General features: G+C 44.5%; 1 protein-coding gene and 1 long non-coding RNA gene across 5 annotated transcripts in view; one reads left to right on the top strand and one right to left on the bottom strand.

Annotated features, from left to right (window-relative positions):
- The window catches only part of DPP6 (dipeptidyl peptidase like 6), a 527,660-nt gene that overhangs the window by 140,243 nt on the left and 369,096 nt on the right, over positions 1-18,321 (top strand). The window contains exon 1 of one of the 4 annotated variants that reach the window (XM_081163562.1): positions 10,045-10,534. The exons of the other annotated variants lie outside the window; for them this stretch is intronic. Within the exon in view, the coding sequence (XP_081019688.1) occupies positions 10,295-10,534 (240 nt within the window). The 5' untranslated portion in view covers positions 10,045-10,294. Of the gene's footprint in view, positions 1-10,044; positions 10,535-18,321 lie in introns of those variants that run through there. 4 annotated transcript variants of the gene reach the window in all.
- Positions 8,345-10,767, bottom strand: LOC308569792. Its single transcript, XR_014000858.1, has 2 exons — positions 10,555-10,767; positions 8,345-8,676 (listed from the first exon to the last, which is right to left on the bottom strand). It is a non-coding gene; the product is annotated as an uncharacterized lncRNA (long non-coding RNA).

The raw sequence follows: 18,321 nt of genomic DNA, 5'->3' as shown, positions 1-18,321 counted from the left end.
TTTTTATCCACATTACCTGACATTTTCAGGTATTTTGATATTCTCCCATTAGATGTCTCAAGTTCTCTCTGTCTCTAAAAAAAGAAAAGAAAAGAAAAGAAACTTCTTCCCAGAAGTTGAGAGTCCAGTTCAAATTACCGTGCAAATCCATGGTCCTGGATATACCACTGCGTTGAAATGGTCCTTAGATCACTTCCAGAAACTGCTCAAACTCAACACTTCTCGGGGCACTTATTAAGGATTCCTGTCTGCACTGTATGGATTTAACATATAGAAAGAATAATTAAGGAAGTGTTCTTGGCAGTTTTGAGACATTGTTTTCAGAACATAAGTGGGGAGGCAGTGTCTAAGGCATATAACATCCCTCCCCAACCTGGTGCCCTCGAGATGTTTTGGATTACAGCTTCCACCAGCCATATGGTCAGTGATGTTTAGAGTTGTAGTTCAACAATACCTTGAGGGCATCAGGTTGGGGAAAGCTACTGTACATTTTTTTTAAAGACATTGAGGGTTTTGCAGTGTTAGATCAATCAATGAAGTTTGGCTACAGGATTAAGGATAATGAACTTTGCTGTGAGCAACAATAAAAGTGAAGGTGACATGGGATATGGGCGAGGGTGACATTTGATGATTCATGTACTGTTTTGGCCACAAAGAACAAAGTTGTGCAAAAATGTTCTAACATGTGTAATCTCAGATGGCCAGAAAAGCAAGATAACTGCTACACAAGCTGAATCTAAAGGGTAAACAACTATTTCAGCAACGTGTTCCAATATTGCTTTGAACTTTTCTGTAGTATTCCAATACGTTCGAGGAAGTTAGTCTCTGAGCTTTGTGTGACAATTGCTATATAAATATTATGCACTTTGTAAGGTGTTCAGAGGATTCTCATATGTTTGAGGCCTCTCCCAGGTACAGTCATACCTTGGAAGTCGAACAGAATCTGTTCTGGAAGTCTGTTCAACTTCCAAAACGTTCAGAAACCAAAGCATGGCTTCTGATTGACTTGAGGAAGCTCCTGCAACCAATCGGAAGCTGCAAAAGCCCTGTCAGACTATTGGCTTCCAAAAATCGTTCAAAAACCAGAACACTCACTTCTGGGTTTTAGTTGTTCAGGAGCCGATTTGTTCAGGAGCCAAGGCATTCGAGATCCAAGGTACAACTCTACTTGGAATAAAGAGGAGCCTCAGACATGAAACAAAAGTTGTATTGTGATTAGATTTCCACAACAGTAGGTTGAAGACCATCCTTCGGCTATTCCATGCATCCAATCTGTATTGAGCTGAATCATATCAGCCACATGCTGGGAGTATCTGGAAGTGAATGCAGAGTGCACGTTTTCTAACAAGGTCTCACAGTCAGCAGTTAGTGTGTGAAGATGGCAGAAGTTTTTTCTTTGTGGATGCATTGGAAACAGACTATTGGGCTCTTATGAGCGAAACCTTTCCACTCTAGAAGTACCATGCTGCCTGCCAAACACAGCATCCATTGTTGCATACTTATACCCAATGTCCTGCTGTGCTGAAGACTGTAGGCCCAGAGGGTATGCATTTGGGTAGCTTAGAAGGCTAGGTTCCAGCTTCAGATCTTAAAGTCCCTAGTCAAAGTCTGAGGCATCCTAACAAGGCACTGTCGCAGTATTCTGTTATCCTAGCTTGCTGGGATGTGCAGGTGTTGGTAGTCTATGCTAACTGAAGTTTTAAAGATGTTCCTATATAGGGGGGGGGGGAGGGAAATCACACATCAGCAGCGAACACTTCAAAAGCAGGAATGATAGGTGCCAGGAGAGAAAGAGGCAGAGACAAAGAAAAGAAATGCAGCCTTTGGGCAACTGATTGGACTGCGTGATCCATCTTCCCTACCAGTTATCCTGTGATCTATACTCTTGATTCTGCCATATCCCATTTCCACATAGCAGGGCTGAGTAGGTGGGAAATGACTTACTCTTGGTTACCTTAGGACATTGGGCCTTCCATTAGTGTGTTTTTTTGCCCAACAGCATGGTTTGTTTCAGATACAATTCTGAAAAGTAACTGACAGCCTCCACACCCTTAGTCAAATGGTTTTGACTCTACTGCACCAATTGCACCATGTTCAGCAGGACTAGTCGTATTGACAAATGGGCTAATGGATGAAAGGTGAAGGCTTTTAAATAGTTTTCCTGATGGCTGGAAAGGCTTGCTAGTATTTAAAGGGGCAATTTGGAGCAGCTTGTGGGCCATTTGGGAGTACATTCCTGTTGCCCCAATTTTGTGCATGATAGAGTTATGCCATCAATACTGAGGCATATTAGTTTTATTAGATTGTGAATTTAGTACATGTGTTTCCCCTGCAAAAAAACAAGGGGAAAAAAGAAAGCTCTTTACTAAGTCAGAACGATGAAAACAGGAAGCACATTTGGATCCATCCAGCTGCTTAGCTAGATGAATTCAATCTGTTCCCTCTGATATTAATTTTTATGCAATAAACAAGGCGACACCTCATTGCCAAGTTCAGAATTAGATAGAGGCATAAATTGTCCAGAAAGAGAACACACAATGCTTTCTATTCTGTTTTCTATGCTTGTAGTTAGTCACTGTGTAAAATAATCATGGAAATTGGAGAGGGAATTCTGGTGGGTTTTATTTTCCTATCTGTTATTTTTGGCAAGCCTTGTTCAAAAGTGAGGGGTGAGTTTGCATTTAATTTTGCAGTCAGTCTGTAGGATTGGGATGTATCATTCCCCTGCTCCCATGTAGAGCTGTAACTAGGTGATCTTGTGCCCCTGGCAGAACCGCCCAGATTGCGCCCCCTAGCCACGGACAAATTAGCTCTTCTTTCCGCCTCTCCTCCAACCTATAAATATTTATAGACATATTTATGGACATATTTTTAGTCGATTTTGCGGGGCCCCCCACCTGCACCTCTGGTGGTGGCCCATTTCGCCATCCCCTAGCTATGGCCCTGCTCCCATGTCAGTTAGATTGCAGCCCAGGCTTTAAGGCTGAAATCCTAAACACACTTGTTAGTCTCTAATAAGGAATGGGAAATAAGAAAATAACAATTTAAATAAGGTGCAATGGGAGAAATTGGTGCAAATCACCATTGCATTATTTAGGGGGCGCGGGTGGCGCTGTGGGTTAAACCACAGAGCTAATGGTCAGGGGTCCCTTTACCTTTACCATTGCATTAGTGTGTAAGCCTGTTTTGCGCATATTTGAACTCTTTTCAGAATAAACATGCATAGAATTGCACTGTAAATTACTTTTACAGAAGTAAATTCAAAGAAGGAGGAACCATTAAGTAGATGATGGATTGGGGGACCATTGAGGAAAACAGAGTGAGAGACAGACATTTATGGGGTAAAATGCAAGGAGAAGTTGGGAGAAGGAGAAGAAGCTAGTGTGCAATTCTTTCTGACCACAATCAGGATCTTGGATGAAAATAATCTTATGGATTGTGCCCTGCATTAAATATGACCTTTCTAAAATGTAGATTTTGCATGTGACGGACCAAAATATCTTGGCTCAGCCCTGCAGGAAACAAATGGAAGAAACTAGTGCATATACCAGAATGTTTGCTTTTATGCAACTGAAAATCCCCAAATGTTATTAATTCTGATCCAGACTTTATTGTGCTTAAAATAAAGAACTTCATAAGAAGATCCTTGTGGAGTTTGGACTTACAACAATTGTACCCTCTGTGAGGGTGAGGAATTGATTAAGATGGTCCACCGCTGGAGATTTGTGGATCCTGGGGGATTTCTGAGTGCTCTGGGGACAAAGCAGATGATTCTGCGAAGGATCTCATCTTGTTATGGAATGGCTAATGTGGAGGGTTGGTGACACGATTGCTCCTGAGTGCACTCTCCACTTCTCTTCTAGAGAGCTATGGGCAATGAAATAGATAGGATGGCTAGAGCACTGGTGTTGTAGATCTTGGTCCAAGGCCAACTGAGCACTGATTAGAGAGCATCATTGCACCTACTGTGTGGTAATAAGGGCAGTGAAGAAGTCCTAATTTGCTGCCTCTATTATGTCCTCAAGTAATCATCCATCCCAGTTTTCCTGGGCTTGTTGGAAGCAGATCCATAGACCTTTTCTGGAAAGACTCTGGAAAATATGTTGGTATTGCATTCTCTGCCCCACCCAGTAGCTACTGCAGTTTTTAATGAGTACATGTAGGGATGTGGTTAATTTAAATGAATAAAATAAATAAATCAAGTTGCATCCCATTGATCTCAGTTGGTCTACTCTAAGTCTGACTAATTAATTCCTTTGATTTCAGTGGGTCTATTCTAAGCTTAACTAGGTCTGGCTTCAGCCCTGATATGGACAAAACTACCGTATTCATGTTGTTGTTGTTTAGTCGTCTTAGTCATGTCCGACTCTCTGTGACCCCGTGAGCCAGAGCATGCCTTGGAAACTCTCACTTTCCTCTAAAAACTTCTCCTTTTTTATGTCCATGGAGTTTTCTTGGCAAAATACTGGAGTGGTTTGCCAGTTCCTTCTCCAGGTGGATCACATTTAGTCTAAACTCTCAGTTATGACCTGTCTGTCTTGGATAACCCTGCACAGCATAGCTCATAGCTTCTCTGAGTTATTCAAGCCCCTTTGCCATGACAAGTCAGTGATCCATGCATGGGACTATTCATGTAGGCATAGTTTAAATAAAGCTTTAGAAATATTTATTTCCTTTTGGAGATTGTTTGATCTTCTTAATTCATATTTATTCATATTTGAAATATGTTAGCTGAAACAAATATGATATAATACATTTAGAGTCAGATACAGTGGTACCTCGGGTTACATACGCTTCAGGTTACATATGCTTCAGATTAGAGACTCCGCTAACCCAGAAATAGTACCTCGGGTTAAGAACTTTGCTTCAGGATGAGAACAGAAATTGTGCTCCGGCGGCACGGCAGCAGTGGGAGGCCCCATTAGCTAAAGTGGTGCTTAAGGTTAAGAACAGTTTCAGGTTAAGAATGGACCTCCAGAACGAGTTAAGTACTTAACCCGAGGTACCAATTATATAATTATTCAGTTATGCTGATTTGAAGTACTTGTGTTGTTGGAGCCTGCAAATTTGACTTCTAACTTTGAGAATGATGACAAGCTAACAAAAAATTGCAATCTGAACTGAAGCATACCTTACCAGGAAGTAAGACTCATTGTCTCCATTGAGACTTACTTCTGAGTAATTACATTTAGGATTGCATCACTAGTTTCTACTTTCTTTGTAGCAAAGCCAGAGTTACATCAATCTCTAGATTTACTGCTGTTTTGACTTACCTTTCAGAATTTGGTTCCATTTGCATATCTTAAAAATGCTTTCCCTTCCTCTGTGAAAGTCACTGTCGAAACTCCCATAAAACTTCACTTGTAAACCATTTATGTCTGCAATTCATTCTTCCTTTTTGGCAGCACTTATATTGATCCTTGTCTTAATGTATTCTAAACTTTTCTTAGTGATAAGAACTCGTTTTCATTGGCTTATAACAGGCATGTCCAACACAGATCGCGTGGGGTGTTCCTGGTAGATCTCTGCCCCTCCCCAAAAAAGCTCAACACCTTTGGCTTTCTACAAAAAGCTCAACAATTTTGGTCCATCCAATGACAATGGATAGATCACTAGATCACTGCCAGTTTTTTTTATACTGTGAGTAGATCACAGTCTATTGGGAGTTGGACATCCCTGGTTTATAACTTTGCCAACGTTTGATTGTATACAAAGAATAGCAGACTTAGCCTGAAATATTAACCTTGCTTACCTGGGAGTAAGTCCCACTAAATTCAACAGGACTTACTTCTGAGTAGACATAGTTAGACGTGCTCTGTAAGAGTGCAACAAAAATGAATTAAATAAGTATTCCGTTTTGAAAGAACTGCATTGGGTGCCTATTTGCGCAAACTTCAACACATTGGTAAAGGTAAAGGGACCCCTACCATTTACCTTTGACTCTGGGGTTGAAGCGCTCACCTTGCTCTACAGCTTCCGGGTCATGTGGCCAGCATGACTAAGCCGCTTCTGGCAAACCAGAGCAGCGCATGGAAACGCCATTTACCTTCCCGCCGGAGCAGTACCTATTTATCTACTTGCACTTCATGCTTTCAAACTGCTAGGTTGGCAGGAGCAGGGACCAAGCAACGGGAGGTCACCCTGTCACAGGGATTCGAACCATTGACCTTCTGATCGGCAAGCCCTAGGCTCTGTGGTTTAACCCACAGTGCCACCTGTGTCCCTTCAACACATTGGTACTTATCTTTAAAGCCCTAAAAGGCTTGGAATTTAATTACCTGAAGCAGCACATCTTCTCACATGAGTCCACCTTGCCCTGCCTTAAGCTTATTGGCTGACACCTTTCTCTGCATGTTATTTCCTAGAGGAAGTTTGCTGTGTTCATACAAAGGAAATGGCCTTTGCTCTGATGCCACCATGACTTTGAAATGTCTCCATCAGGGAAGTATGATTGGCACTGTCCCTTTTGGGTGAAAATAGCAAGTTATGGCACAGAAGGTGCCAAAGGTCATTTCAAGTCCTTTTTCAACCCACAGAGCCCGGACCATCCATATACCTTTATTTATTTAACTTTTAAATCCCAGCTTTTTGCCAAGGAGCTCATGGTGAGGTACATAAGTTCTCCCCTTCCTCATTTAATGCCCGCAACTACCGTGTGATATAGCTTAGGCTGAGAGGCAGCAACTGACCCCAGGTCATCCAGTGAGGCTCATGGCTGGGTGGGGATCTGAACCCTGGTTTCCCAAGTGCTAGTCTGATACTCTGACCACTACAACACGCTGCCATAAGCAACTCAAGACCATACTGTGCACAAGCAGAGGGGTCTGCTACTGTGCAGGAAGATACCTGCACATCAAGTAGTGACAGATGACCTCAGCAAATAAGCCATGCTATGCACTAGGGAGAGTCGATGGACTCCCCTCCTGTAATCTTGTTCACCTAGAGAAATATTGTTGGTTTTTTTGCAAGGGGTGGGATGGTGGAGTTGCTTGCAAAAGTTCCCATTTGTCATCCAGTTGGGAGTAGATCTAGCTGGCTAGAACTGTGTGTGCACAGCAGCACCCGAGTTACTTGGGAAATGAAAGGCTCCACCGTTAAGCATGAGATTTTAGCTCTGGAAATCTGCCCCCTTTAAGACGTTGCCTTCCACCTCTGACTCTTGGAAGCAGAAAATGAGTGACAGCCAAGGGTTATAATTCTATAATTGCCTCTGGCTGCATCAGACAATTCAGTCCTTGGCACTGTCTGGGAAAGGAAATTTGAGGTAGATGGGCCATTGGTCTGAATTACCATGGCAGGTCCCCTTCTCTAATTAAATGATTAAGAGGCTTCCAGCTCCAGATGAGCCTTGCATTTTCAGCACAGTGTGGAATGAGGCATAGAACTGTAGAATAAGAAAGAACCTCTTGGATTTAGGTGCAGGATAAAATAAGGAAGACTGCAGTTGTAGCCATGGCTCTGCCTTCCACTTTGTTTGTTTTACTAAAAAGATTGTTGCATTCAAAGGCACATGCAGAGGCTAATTAGAGTTGCAGGTAAAATAAGGAGAGCTGCAAGCCTTAATTCTCAGATTATTGACTTAATATGGCCTTTAAGTCAAGAGTTTTTTGAGTGTAGGGCTGACTTGCATTCAAAGGTGACCCCATGAACAGTTCTTTCCCATTGCTGCTTCAGTATTCTCCCTCCATTTATAGGTGGAAAATTGTTTTTCTGGGATCGAGTGCCTTCTTTAAGAAAGTTCAGGGTTAGAGCAAGGTGTGAGCCCTGTGCTTCTACACAAAAATGCGACAATATTTTTTTCACAAGCCCTCTTCAGCCAAAATGCTATTTTTTATTTTTTATGAAGGGTATGACAAGAATTCCTCACCAGTGTGTAGTCTGTTCAAGGCACAGCCATGAATCAATCTCATGGGCCAGTGGACTGTGGAAACTTGCAGTGGTTTATGTTTAGGTGACAGTCTGTGCACCTTGTGATGGGATGCCTGACTTAATACTTCGGAGAGTCACAAGTTGACTTTCTAGCTTTCTTTTAATTAAATGTCAAGACCTGAGCTCTGAAGATCAAAATGATCGTTCCTTTCTTTCAACTTCAGAAAGCAGGACTGCAGGGGCCCCTCCTGAGGGGCTGGTACTCAGTTTTCATCTAAATGTTATGGCTTCCATCACCAGCTTTGAAGGGTGCAGCAAAACCAGCAGTTTGCGGGGAGGGGGAGTCGTTGGGGTGCAAAGAGGGAAAATGCTCCGTCATTAAGCAGCTTGTTTTGAGGAAGGAATTTTGCAGTGACGAGCAAATAAAACGTAAGAGGCTTACAACAACTGATATTATTGACACAGAACCATAGAATTCATAGAGCTGGGCTTTATTCTTATTTGCAAAGGCAGACAAAGTTCAAGGGGGAGGGGAGAGCATTTTTTATTCTATCGGTCAGATTTTATTCTAAGACGATAATTTTCTAGTGTCTCTCTGTGTGAGAGAGAGCATGAGAGAGAATCACACACTTGCGCGTTCTGTAAACAGGAAAGGCCCTCGCATCCAAGGGACCAACTTGCGAACTTAATTTTCACGTTCCTTACAAACAACAATGTATGCAGGAGGCGCCAAGCAGAATGAAGGTCGAAGCTTGTGTGTGTAACTGATATCTCGGGCTGTTTTCCTTCTCTCCGTGACTCCTGACTCTTAAAACAATAAAATAAAGATCATAAGCATCTGTTGCTATGGAAACCCAGCAGCCAGACCGGGGGAAGGCTTGGGAGTGGGCGCCCTTTTTCTCTCCAAGTAACCTCGTTAGCTGCCCATCGCAGGACCAGTCGCGCCCCCAGTGCCCTGCGAGTCCCCGGCTTCATTAGCCCAGAGAGACCATCCGTTAAGTACTGGGTGCCCTGCTTGCTGCTGCACAAAGCCAGAGTCTCTCTCCTCAGCGGCTAAACTGCAGCCGCGCAGGAAAAGAGGGCAGAGCCTCTTAATCTGTTTTAGCCGCCGCTGCTGCCAGCACCCTCGCGGGTCCCAGTATCCCCAGCGGCGGGCTCTGGGCTGGAGGTTCCTCCGTCTCGCATTTTGTTTATTCCAGAGGATTACTCCTGGAGAAACAGTTTGCTTGTGTTTCCACAGAGGGGCGCTGAAGCACGTTTTAATGCAGCAAAATGAATTAAGAGCGAAATATTACGAGACACTTTGGTTGATTAAACAAGCGAGTTGTGGGGGGGGGGGGGAGAGGAGAGAGGAAAATTGGGGGACAAGAGAGGATGAGGAGAAAAGCCGCTCTGGAAAATCCCTGATGCCCCAAGGACCGGTTCCGCGTCTTGGAGGGAAAGGACCCGGTTAATTCCCTCTTGCCAGAGATCAAAAGACAGGCATTAGACACCGAAACGAAGCTGCGGGCGTTGGGTTGTGGCTCTGCCTCCCCTCCTCTGTGTTGCCTTTTAAGCCCCCCTTCAAGCCCTGCTTGGCCAGCGACTCCCCACCTTACCCTCTCGCTTCTGGTTCCCTTTTCAAGTTCTCCAAGGAGAAGGAGACTCAAGCTCCCCTCCCCAGGAAAGCCTTACAGAGAAAGCGTCAGCAGCGATCCCCTCCCTCCTTGATGCGCGCCTCGGATTCCTCTTCCTTCTCCAGGGCGAGCAGCGTGCTCGCAAGGAGGTCTCTCCCCTCCTGGTGTTTCCATCGCCCCCCGCCCGGCCCCTGATCGCGCGCACAACACCCTGGCCTCCCCTCCCCACCCGCCGCCACTTTCGCCTCTCGGACGCGGCCGGCATGAGACCTCGCAGGCGGCTGCTCCGTCGCCTCCGGGCGAGCCAGCCAAGCCCCCTTTCCCTCCACACCCCCGTCTAATTCCGCTCCGGCTCCGCCATCTGGGGACATCTTTTTTTCCTTCTCTCTCTCTCTCTCCGTTTTAGAGGAGGGGTGTGTGAAAGCAGGATCTCTTCCGGATTGTACAGCGTTCCTCAAGCGGGGGCTCCCCGGCGTGTGTATATGTGTGTTTTGGGTTATTCCACCAACTCTTCTCTCACCCCCCCCGCCCACCCCGCCTGGGTTTTCTCCTAATGCTGTTGAAGGAAGAGGGAGCGCGAGGGAGGGAGCGCGCGCTTCGCCAGCTCCACTGATCTGTTATTGAGGAGGGCTTGACTCGACGTGGTAGAAGGCGATCCGAGGCTAGGGGAAAAGAGAGCGAGGCGGCGCAGCCTCCAAATCTGCCGATTACAAACAGCCTCTCCTCATATGTATGGATAGTAATAATAGTAATTAATTAAAGAGAGGGAGTGAGAGAATACCTCCCCCTCTCCGTCCTGGATTGACTGAATGGCTTCCTTGTACCAGAGATTCGGCGGGAAGATCAACACCTCCAGATCCTTCCCGGTGACTCCCGAGGCGAGTCACCTGCTGGGTCCCCAATGCGCCGAAGAGGACAGTTCCGCGGCGGCGGCGGCCGCTGCCAACGCTGCCGGCGGAGAAGGGAAAGCGTCGCGTCCATTGCAACAAGACAACCCCCGACCCCGCTTCCAATACCAAGCGAGGAGGAGTGACTGCGAGGAAGAAGATGTAAGCCTGCCCCTACCTACCTGGGTTGGGTGACGCTCGGTGGATGCGGGTTCGGGGTTGCTGCTGCTGCTGCTGCTGCTCCCCATCCTTTTCCTTTTTTGGAATGGTGTCCTATTTTCCTTTTGTCTGGGTCGCGTTGTGATGCCTGCTCCCCCCCCCCCACCCGGGTGTTTTGTTTTGGCTCATCCCCTCCATATGGGATTCTAGCCACGGAGGTGATGTGCGCGCAGCCTCTGGGGCTGCCCGAGTGGCCGTGCGCGGGGGGCGCGTTCCAGCACCTGCCACAAGTAGCGCGGGAGCTCGTGGGTCTTTAGGAGGGGAGTCCTTAGTTGCCTCGATGGACACGTGTGTGTGTGCGCGCGCGTGCGCGCGCGTGTGTGAGAGAGAGCTTTCCCCGTCTTCTGAACCTACTTTCTGCTGCCAGCCACCACTCTTCCGCTTCTTTTGTCTAAAAAAATAAGAAACCCTGTGGGTTTTAATTACGCTGTGCAGAAAGGGAATTCCGCTCTCCCTTTCGGGAGTGAAGATATGGTGGAGACACATCGCCCCATTGATCTGAATTGGTCGTAAACTTCCGGGGGGGGGGAGGCCGTCCCACTGCACTCAGCAGCAGCACAGAGTCAAAAATGCAGACGGCTCGGGCTGTTTCCTAACAAACTGCCCTGACTCTTGTAGGTTGTTAGGAAATTCTTCAGTTTTTCCGGTGCTAACTTTTTCTCGCCCCTTGTCGAAGCCTCCAGGTTCTCTTCCTTCGCCCTTTTCGGCTTTAAAAACAGCAACTGCCAAGATACAAAGCAGGCAACTGGAAGGCTATATTAAGCTCCAAGGAGGTGCTGAAGTGTAAATTGGAGCAAACACGTTTCCCTTCCTCTTCCTCTCTCTCTCCCCACCCTCCGCCCCGCCATCCCCTCTTTCCTGCTGATGGGAGCAGAGATTTCAAAGAGTTTGTATTTGCATATTGCCTTAGTAACGAGTGACTCATCCAGGGTACTTGCTTGGCTGCTTGGGGTTGATGATGGCGCGAACGGGGAGGGGGGAAAAGTTAAAATCCTCTTGGATTGATTTGGAAGAAGAGAATTAGACAGGTTGTGTACCATCGCCACCGTTAGCCTGTAGTGATGCCCTTATTATTAGGTTTCCTATTCAGATGCAGCTCCGTGGTAGTGTGTGTGTGTCTTTGTGCATGTTAAATAAATGTGTAACTTAAAAGTTTTTTCGGGGGTGGGCGGCGGCGCACCATAAGGGCTCTTCGCGTCTGAGGTTGCTTCGCTCCATCCGCGAAGAATACGTATTTCTCAGCATTGTTTCATCTGAAGTTTCCATTAGAGCTGCAGCTGTGCTCAGCCTTTAATTATAGAAGTCACTAGTAATTATCACAAACTGGTGATTGCCTGGAACTTGGTGGGGGCAGGAGGAAAACAATTCCTTTCGGCTTCACTCACTTAAGATCCCCGTGGAGAGAGAGATTGCCAAGGAAAGTCGTAGGATTTTCTTTTGTGCCTGTTTATTTCCTGATCGAGAACGTGTTTTGTGGGAGGTAGCTGGAGGGCTGGGCGTCTCTTTTCCCCTCCTCCCAGCAAGGAGATAAGCACAAAATTCATGGAAAGAGTCCACAGAGGAGGACGGTCTGTTTCCTAAGAACCAGTAGATGTAAAAGGGGAGTTAACTTCCACTACCTTAAAAAAAGGATCCTAAAGCTAAATCCTATTTAGTATCCCTGTACTATTTAGTGGAGGGTAAACAAAGATCTAAATTTAATTAACTCGGAATCCTAGGGGTTATCCTTTTGAAACAAAACGATGAAAATGTTTTTGTGTTTGTCTGACGCCTGTCCCTCCTATCTCAGGCTTTAACCACTAGATGGCGGCATGATAAAGCAAAGAAATGACTTTTTTAAAAGGAAAGAAAGGAAAGGTATATCCCTCCACTGACTGTTTCTCCCTGTTTCTCTCTCTCTCTCTCTCTCTCTCTCTCTCTCTCTCTCTCTCTCTCTCTCTCTCTCTCTCTCTGTGTAATACTTTGCTTGAAGCTTATTTTTTTTCCACCCCAGCCCCAGTTCTCAATATGACAGATGTCTGGAGCTGTCTCGGATAATCAAAAACTGTAGCACAAATGTTGATTTATCATGTGTATGACATTTTTGTTGACACTACTTATCCTTCCAAGTTAGCTTCATTAAGGCTGAGATTTTGAACACATTTACTAGTAAGACCTGTTGGGCAGGCACACACACACACCTCTCACCTGGTCCATTCCTTCCATTTCCTAATAGTCTACTGAACTGTAGAAAGAAAAGGAATCAGAGCATGAAACACAATTTCCCTGAAGCCTTAGAAACAATATGGTGGGAATTAATTTAAAGCTGTATTTTAAGCCATATTTTAATTAACTGTTTGTTTGTTTGTTTGTTTGTTGTTGTCTATTACCATTTTATTGTAATTTATATTTGGTTTTAGCCACCCTGAGTCCGGCCCTGGCTGGGGAGGGCTGGGTATGAATAAAATTTTATTATTCTTATTCTTATTTATTAATGAGAATATGCATCCTCCTTTACTCCTATAGTCACAGATATAACAACTGTATATTAGATGGTTAGCTGCTTCTGTCTGCTTTTACCCTAGTCGCTGTTTCAGCTCTTCCCCAAAGTTAACAAATTCTAGGATCTGGGAGACAAAAGCAGACCTACATGTCTTCAGAATATGTTGTATTAACATTTGAATTGTGGGTAGAGAAAGTGTAGAGCCAGGCTTTTGGAAATAGAACACTGCAACATATAAGCTTATAAGAAGTTTAGATAAAGTGGGAGCTATTTAGAGTTACAACATGTATTAATCTGGCAGGGTTAGGATGAATTCATTTTTTTAAAAAAGAGCTGTTTAAGTGTTCAAGTGCTAAGTGACAGCAATGTGGAAATCCTGTGTTTTTCTTCCTGTCTCTGATCATTCTGAAAAGTGCTTCTCTTGGGGAGCTGTCTCAGGTACTGAAACCTTTCCAGCTCTACCACTGGGAGATCTTGCTTGCTGGCATACTTTGCATTGGGTCATTTAAAGGGAACTGGCGGCTTTATTGGCCTTCAGTGGCTTGCTGTCAGCTAGTGAAGAGTGTTCGGCTTATGAGCCAAGGCAGGATTTCTGACCTTGGCAAACTGGTAAAAAATGGCAAAGAACAGAAATCAAAGTTCTTCCTTGCAAAAGCAGTGCTCAGAATAGTGATGCTAGCAAGGACTTTTAAATGTAGATTTAATGTAAATTAGTGTCAATTTCGACATTAAGAGGGAAGGAAAGGTGATGTGCAACAATAAAAGCAGCTAAATGAGGTGCAGAGAGCTGTGATTTTGGTAGGTTTCTGCAGAATCTGCTTTGCACAGTAGCTGGAAATCCTGGCTGCTGAAAATCCTGCTAAATCCTGCTAATATTGTATGCAATGATGCTTGATAACTGGCTGCTCTGTTGGTGATTGCATTATGAACCCCTTTCTAGAAGGATTAGACTTCTAATATAAATTTCATATTAAAGGCTAAAACTGGGTGAGGGAGCTCTTGTTTTTAATGAGAGCATTCCCATAAAAGTGGTTGAGCATTTGTCACACAGGTTCAGCCCAATTAAAATATATCGAGACTTATATACAGGTTCTACTTCATATAAGGGAACACCTTAAGAGTACATTGTTCCACAAAATGTGTTCACTAGCTCAGTATTTGTTCAATTCATTGAATTTTTTAAAAAATAATTAAGACATTTAAAAATGAAACATATCTGCAATAAGTATTGGGTTAGAATGCCTAGAGCAGGCATGGCCAAACTCAGCCCTCCAGCTGTTTTGGGACTACAGTTCACATCATCCCTGACCACTGGTCCTGTTAGCTAGGGATGATGGGAGTTGTAGTCCAAAAACAGCTGGAGGGCCACGTTTGGCCATGCCTGGCCTAGAGCATGGTCCTTTCTTTGTTTTGTTACACCAGAGGTATGTGAAGCACTGGCTCATGCCCTGGGGATATCCCCATCCAGCATGCAGCATCTCCTCCTTGTAGCAGCTACACATTATTTTTTTGATTGTAATTCCATTATATGTTGGCATAAAAAGTACCCCGAACAGTGAGAGAGAGACATGGGAACCCATTTATTTATTTATTGCATTTATATCCCACCTTTTTCTCCAGTGATCTCAAGGTGACATACATGATTGCCCCACTTCTTATTTAATCCTCATGACAACCCTGTAAGGTAGGTTAGGCTGAGAGACAGTGACTGGCCTAAGGTCACCCAGTGAGTTTCATGGCTGAGGGGGGATTTGAAACCTGGTCCACTAGATTCCAGTCTCTAACCACCACAACACGCTGTCTTGTTCATCATTTGTGCCCTGCTAGCTAGCCTTTCTCACATGGTGCACCTGGAGAGCAAGTTAGCATAATTGCTATGAGTGTGAGCTAGGACGTTCCCAGTTATTTTATTCTTTTATTTGTGCTCGCTTTCCTTCTGTGGTGTAGTGGTTAAGAGCAGTGGACTCGTAATCTGGTGGACTGGGTTTGATTCGCCGCTCCTCCACATGCAGCTGCTGGGTGACCTTGGGCTAGTCACACTTCTCTGAAGTCTCTCAGCCTCACTCACCTCACAGAGTGTTTGTTGTGGGGGAGGAAGGGAAAGGAGAATGTTAGCCACACTGAGACTCCTTTGGGTAGTGATAAAGTGGGATATCAAATCCAAACTCTTCTTCCTTCTTCTTCTTCTTCTTCTTCTTCTTCTTCTTCTTCTTCTTCTTCTTCGCACTCCAATGAGTTGTACATGACTATCCTCCTTTATCTTCACAGCAACCTTGTTATGTTACTCCCACTCCCCAATTTTTATCCTCATAACTAATCTGTGAAGTAGGTTAGGTTGAGAGGGAGTGACTGGCTAAAGGCGAGCTTCATAGCTGATTGGAGACTTGAACTCAGCTCCCCACCCCTGCTCATTCATAGTCTGCACCACAGTGGCTTGTAAGAATTATTATTTTTTTTTAAAAAAAATGCTAGCTTTGCAAGGAAGCTTATAATAGTAGCTAAAACAGATTCAAAAAGAGAGGAACAAATGAAGCAGCACCCGGAATGAAAAATAAACCAGCTGTCTGACCACAACAAAGGCCAGATGTTAGAGATTTGTTTTGCACTCTTCTTTCTCCCCCACGGAAAATTGATAAGAGAAAATAATGCGGCATCACAGGCGTTCATTTCACAGTCTTGGAGAGGTAATTGATGTAAAGGCTCAAGCAGTTCTTACTTTGTGAGAGACTGGAGTCTGAAGTATGGCCTGCAAAGGTGATAGCCGCCGGCATGAGAGAAAGGAAAAAGAAAGGTGCGCCTTTGTGATATGCAAAACCCAGGCTCACTAGGCAGCCTTTAGGCAAAGCCATCATTATCTCAGCTTATGGTCTTATCTCCTTCTCCCCCCCCCCCCACCTGAGAGAATAATGCTAGTCTATTTGACAACATTGTTGTAAGGATACCAATAACAAACTTAGTTGGTCTCTAAGGTGCTACTGGAAGGATTTTTTATTATTATTGAGGTAATGCTTGTGATTCTAAAAAGTTATATAAATGGTAAATAGTATGAAGCTTTGTATGGCATGGCACGTTCATTTCCAAACTTGGGAGACTGCAAATACACATACTGTGTGTGCAAAACATACTCCCTTAGTTGCAGACCGGCCTGCCCAGATTAATTGATATGGATATGATACAGTATCTGGTGAAGAAATGTGAAGTAACTGCAGAACAGTGCAACAGGAGAACATTAATTTATAATTTTGGCAGCACACTCATACTTTTTCCTTTTGAGATTAATGTTTTCCATATTGGAATATAGTCTAATGGTTTTCTCGATATTGGCTTTGAACATTCCGCCCCCCCCCCAATGAAACAGAGCTTTTTTCTGTTGCTTTCCCCAGCTTACTTTTCTTTGTGGTCAGGGTGATTAATGAGCTTAATTTCTGCAGGCAACTGCCAAAGGTGCTGAGTAAGATGTACATGCTGATTGTGTATAACCCTGTTACTTTTAATTACTGGGATGATAATAATGCATTAATCAAGTGCATGAGAAATTCAGCACTTCTCTCTAATGCAAAATATTGATTAATTTCATAAAACATTGAGAATAAAAGCGATAATCACAGTAATCCTTTAAAATTAAATTCACAATGATAAGTTATTTCTGTTAAAGGGGATTGAATGTCAGAGATCGGGTCTATAAAGTTAGCCAAATACTTCAGCCTTCTCTTATTCATCATTTGGTATAATCTGCTCTTTTGCTACAGTGGGGATTTTCCCTGAGTATAATATGGTCCAGCAGTATTTTTGTGGCCTCTTCTAAAACTGGGGGACTGCTGACTGGCATAGGGCCACAGAAGATAAGAAGCTGATGATGATCTGGATAAGATTGGCATTCATTTCTGCACTCTTCTAGGGCCAGTTGGATGGGCTATTATGTGTATCTTTGCATTGAACATATAGGTTTTTTCTTCTAAAAATGCTAATACCATCAGCTGCATGTATGTATTTATATATATTGGGATCCCGGCCAGTATGGAGTGGAAATTTAACCTCCTCCTCCTTCTCCCAAAGCAAATGGGATTTCCCATGGGACTGTAGCCGGAGTGGAAATGTTTACATCCCTGCTAGGCCTGATGGCTTACCAGGAATTATAAACTTCCCCAGCAGATGCTCCTTATATTGCATCACACCTCTGAATCTGACGCTAGTTACATTTAATGTATGGTAATATCCTGTCCAGTTTGGCCCTTACCTTTGTATACATAGTTGGCAATAGCTATCAAAAGCTATAATAATGTGAAACTAAGTAGCCACTCTTAATAGCGCTTCCGCTCCTTCTAATAATGAACTCGGATGCCAAGTGCTAATGAGCTTGGAGTTAATTCAGTATTGCATAATGGTGTATGATAACACGAAGCCATCTGGCCCCAAACGGCTAGTGAGATTGCAATACAGCACATGGAATGAGGTCCCATTCCAAAATCCCACTGAAGGGCCACGCTACCAGTTGATGAAAACTACTGATGAGTGGGAAAGGTCATAGATCGGTGGCAGAGCCCATGTAGAAGATTCCAGGTTCAATCACTGTTGTGTCTAGGGAGTTCTGCTGAAACCCCTGGGGACAGTGGTGGACTTTGGGCTCTCAAATTCCAGTGGCATCCTGTGTGGTGCTAAAATTCAGCTGCCCCCCCCTTGCTCCGTTCTACGCCATTGTTGTGGCTCCCACTGCAGCACGGCATGTAGTACAGCCAAACCGGTTGTGTTATCCTAAAACCACCTCTGCTGGGGAACCACAGATACGCACTGTCAGCAATACTGAGCCAGATGGGCTAGCGGTCTTCATTGGCACAAGATACCTTCCTAGGTTCCTAATTGTAATGGAGATTAAATTTCACTAAGGAAAGTGGGGCTACTTTTGCTAAGCACTGATTATAACCGATTGGCAGAACGCTTCCGCTTGGCTGCATTCCCATATATTTGTTCCCTGTTTAGCAGGGCCATCCCGAGACCTTTTCCCACAGTAGCCAAAACGTCCCCCATGCTTCCACCACCACCCACAGATCCAGTAGCAGTGAGGGCAACAGCTCTGTGTCAATGGTGTGGTCAGCCCCAGCAGGGCTGGCTGTGGTGCAACGGCAAGGGAAGGGTTTAGAGCCGCCACCTGAGCCAAATGGCTTCACCTCGCCTCGTGCACAAGTTGTCCCTTTAATTGTGGATATTTTACACTCGCTTATAAAAGCGGTTTCTTGCTTTGAGGCTTAAA

The sequence above is a fragment of the Podarcis bocagei genome, assembly GCF_964188305.1.
Source record: "Podarcis bocagei genome assembly, chromosome: 12".
NCBI lineage: Eukaryota > Metazoa > Chordata > Lepidosauria > Squamata > Lacertidae > Podarcis > Podarcis bocagei.
The sequence above is the reverse complement of the archived record's forward strand: the minus strand, read 5'-3'. Positions and strand labels throughout refer to the sequence as shown.